This window comes from Lactuca saligna, chromosome 1 (genome assembly GCF_052625555.1).
Source record: "Lactuca saligna cultivar CGN05327 chromosome 1, ASM5262555v1, whole genome shotgun sequence".
Classification (NCBI taxonomy): domain Eukaryota; kingdom Viridiplantae; phylum Streptophyta; class Magnoliopsida; order Asterales; family Asteraceae; genus Lactuca; species Lactuca saligna.
In genome coordinates this window covers 92657099-92660858 of record NC_136417.1, presented here as the reverse complement: position 1 = coordinate 92660858, position 3760 = coordinate 92657099, and the positions used below count along the sequence as shown (strand labels likewise).

At 29.1% G+C, this 3760-nt stretch overlaps 1 protein-coding gene across 1 annotated transcript; it reads right to left on the bottom strand.

The window, feature by feature from the left end:
* Positions 1–203: 203 nt before the first annotated feature.
* Positions 204–2042, bottom strand: LOC145009729 (heat shock 70 kDa protein 3-like). Its single transcript, XM_078968370.1, has 2 exons — positions 1943–2042; positions 204–1846 (listed from the first exon to the last, which is right to left on the bottom strand). Exons 1-2 carry the CDS (start codon positions 2040–2042, stop codon positions 204–206), a joined length of 1743 nt encoding a protein of 580 aa, XP_078824496.1.
* Positions 2043–3760: the final 1718 nt, after the last annotated feature.

Below are 3760 nucleotides of genomic sequence, written 5' to 3'. Positions count from 1 at the left end.
CCTAGATACACTTAAAAAAGGAGAAATATATTTATTAAAGGTATATAGTAGAAATATTATGAAAATCATTTGATTCTTTACTCACACACAAAATCAATACCACACTCAAATGTAAACTTTTACTGGAAAATACAAACTATAAAAAATACTTTATAGTAGATGACACTCCAACTAATTCTCCATCACAATTAAGAAAATGTTGTTTAAACATGTTGGACAATGATTGGCAGGCATACCTTTTCCAACTGATTTAGCTCCTTTTGATACTCATCAAAACCCGCAAGTTGGCTTTCATTAAGAATTTCGTTTGCTTTTTCTATGGCAATTTCCATTATTTCCAGTTCTTTCTTAGTAAACATCTTGGTAGTGTTTCCTATTTTCTTGATTTTTCTTTTCACATCATAAAGGTAGTCCTCCAATGCATTATGTACAAAAACCTTCTTCTTGTTCTCCTCGTCTTGTAATTTGTACTTGTGAGCATCATCTAGCATTTTTTCGATATTTCTTGTCGAAAGCATGTCCTTGTGATTGGTAACTATAATCCCTTTTTTTAGGCCAGTTGTTAATTCCACTCCTGACCAATTTAAAATACCATTAGCATCATTGTCGAAGATCACGTTTACCTGTGACAACCCCTTTAGTAGAGGTGGGACTGTAACATCGAATTTTCCTAGCCAATTACTGTCTTTGGCCATACTTCTCTCACCCTGATAGACATTGAAAGTTAATGTATCTTCGTAATCCTTAACATTAACATAAATTCCTTCCTTCTTGGCTGGTATTGGGGAATTTCTTTTAATTAAAACAGACAAATAGCCACCATAAATTTCAATACTAAGTGACAAAGGCACAACATCTATCAACACTAGGTTGCGAACTCTTTTACCGCTATAGCCAGTTAATTTTGCAGCAAGAACTGTTGCACCATACGCAACTACCTCATCAACATGGATCTTCTTAAAAAGCTCTTTTCCTTGGAAGAAGTCTTTCAACAATTGTTGTACCTTGGGTATCCCAGTTGACCCACCAACTAATACTACCTCATCTATCTGTTTTTTATTCATTTTTTCATCACCCAAACACGTCTCCACCATCTTTATACAATTACTAAAGAAATCTTCATTAAGCTTTTTAAACTTTGCATGAGATATTCTCATAGAAAAATCAACACCATCATGCGAGTTGTCAATATCGATAGTAGTATCAATAATTGAAGAGAGAACTCTTTTTTCTTTTTCACAAGCTTCCTTCAACCGAGATGGTGCTTTTTTATTCACACTGATGTCTGCCTTGTGCTTTCTCTTGAATTGTTCCACAAAATAGTCAAACATTGCGTTATCAATGTCCTGGCCACCTAAGTGAGTGTCACCAACAACGACCTTAACTGTTATCGTACCCTTCTTATCAATGGTGACAAGAGAGACATCAAATGTATCACCACCTAAATCAAAGATGTGCACATTTATGTCACGAGCTATATGATTTTTCATGTCTAATCCATATGCAATTGCTGCTGAGGTTGGCTCATTGATTATCTGTAGAACATTAAGTCCAACAACATGACCAACATCCTTTGTTGCTTGGCGTTGGGAATCATCAAAATAAGCTGGTACTGTGATGACTGCGTCACGTACAGTTTTACCAAGGAATTTCTCTGCAAGTTCTTTCAATTTAATAAGAACCATAGATGAAATCTCCTCTGAAGAAAACTCGTTCTCTTCACCGTTATGTGAAGCTACAATCATCAGAATGTCTCTAATACCTTTTATGACATTAAAAGGCCATAACTTGATGTCTTGCTGAAGTTTGGTATCATTGAATCTTCTTCCAATCAATCTTTTTGCATCTAAAAATCCACTAAGTTTATATTAATCAATGATGGATAACAATTTTATGAATTCTACAAGCATAAAACAAAGGAGCAAATAAATTAAATGGAGACCATAAATGGTGTTGGTGGGGTTCATAGTAATTTGGTTCTTTGCACCTTCACCTATTAGACGTCTGCCATTCGTGAAAGCAACACAAGATGGAATAGTCATATTTCATTGATCATTGGATATGATCTCAACTTGGTCATTTTGCCGAACACCCGCACAAGAATATGTTGTTCCAAGGTCAATACCAATAGTTGCACCAATTTTTCTATACATGCTTGTTTTAAGTAAGGGAGAATTTCATATATGCCCCTCTTAAACTTCAAAATATCATAATTGCCCAACTTGATTCCTCAATATCATATTTACCCTTCATAAACCTTGAAAATATCATATTTTCCCAAATCTTTTTTATAATGTTTTTAATATTTTATAATCATTTTTATACCTTAAAATTATTATAATAATTAAAATTTTTAACCATATTATCTTTACGTCTATGATACTAGAATGTGAACTTCTAAATTATTGGAATGTTGCCCTCTTGACAAACAAAAAGATTCATCTTCAACCCTCTCTATGGAATGTATATTTTGATTGTTTAGTTTTTGTTGTTGTTGATTATTATCATGTTGTACATGGAGGATATTTTAGATATTACCATTGATATTTTGATGTTTAAAAAGTACATATATGATATTTTGATGTTTAAGAAGGGCATATATGATATTTTGATGTTTAAAAAGGACATATATGATATTTTGAAATTTTATCAAGGGTAAATATGATATTTAGAAATTTTATGAAGGGTAAATATGATATTTAGAAATTTTATGAAGGGTAAATATGATATTTAGAAATTAAGTTGGATAAATATGATATTTTGATGTTTAAGAAGGGCATATATGAAATTCTCCCTTTAAGTAAAACCTGCATTTGAAACATAATGTCTATTAATTTTAATAATTATGATCATTTAACTTTTCAAAACTATATGCATTTGTGTGAAATAACTACCTTTCAAAAAGAATAGTAAACAAACAATATTTTCAAAACGATATATGGGTGGTTCTTTGATTTTTTTATTTTTTCGATTTGTGGAGGTTATTTATGTTACATTCTCAAAAAAAAAATTATTTAATTTAACAATTTATATGCATAATTTAATTAAACAACATATATAAATTTAAATTTTATGAAAGGCCTCACATTTTTTCTAGTGGCAACCAAAATTCATGTGTAAAGATAACCCTGTGTTGTTCAAGTTCAATATAATGATCTTTTCTTCAACTATCCACGCACATTGATAGATACTTAAATTGTTAATTTAAATATAACATTACAGGGTCACTTAAATATAAATTTTAGTTTGACATAAACAGCTCAAAGAATATTTTGTAAATAGTTAAAAATGATAAATTGTAGTATTTTTCTAATAATGATTATAAGTTGGTTAAAAAAATTAAATAAATATCAACTTTAAAATGTAATCATAAATAAATTAAATTTCAATATTAGAATAATATATTTATTTCTATTTGTAAAGTTATGTATTTAACTTTTAACATATTATACTTAATTTATTAGATTTAATAGGTTATTGTATTTAAACCATTATCACTTTAAAGCCATAACTTTTGAACAGTTTTGATAAAATACTCAAATTGTTAATTTAAATATAACATTACAATGTCAATTTTAATATAAATTTCAGTTCCACTTAATAAATCCAATGAATATTTTATTAATAGCTAAAAATGATAAATTGTAGTGCTAAAGGCAAAAATTAAATTGTAATCTCAATTTAACTAAAATACTTTCTAAAGATAATTTATAATCATTAAAAGTTTTCAAATAAGTAACAATAATAGTAGTTAAAATTT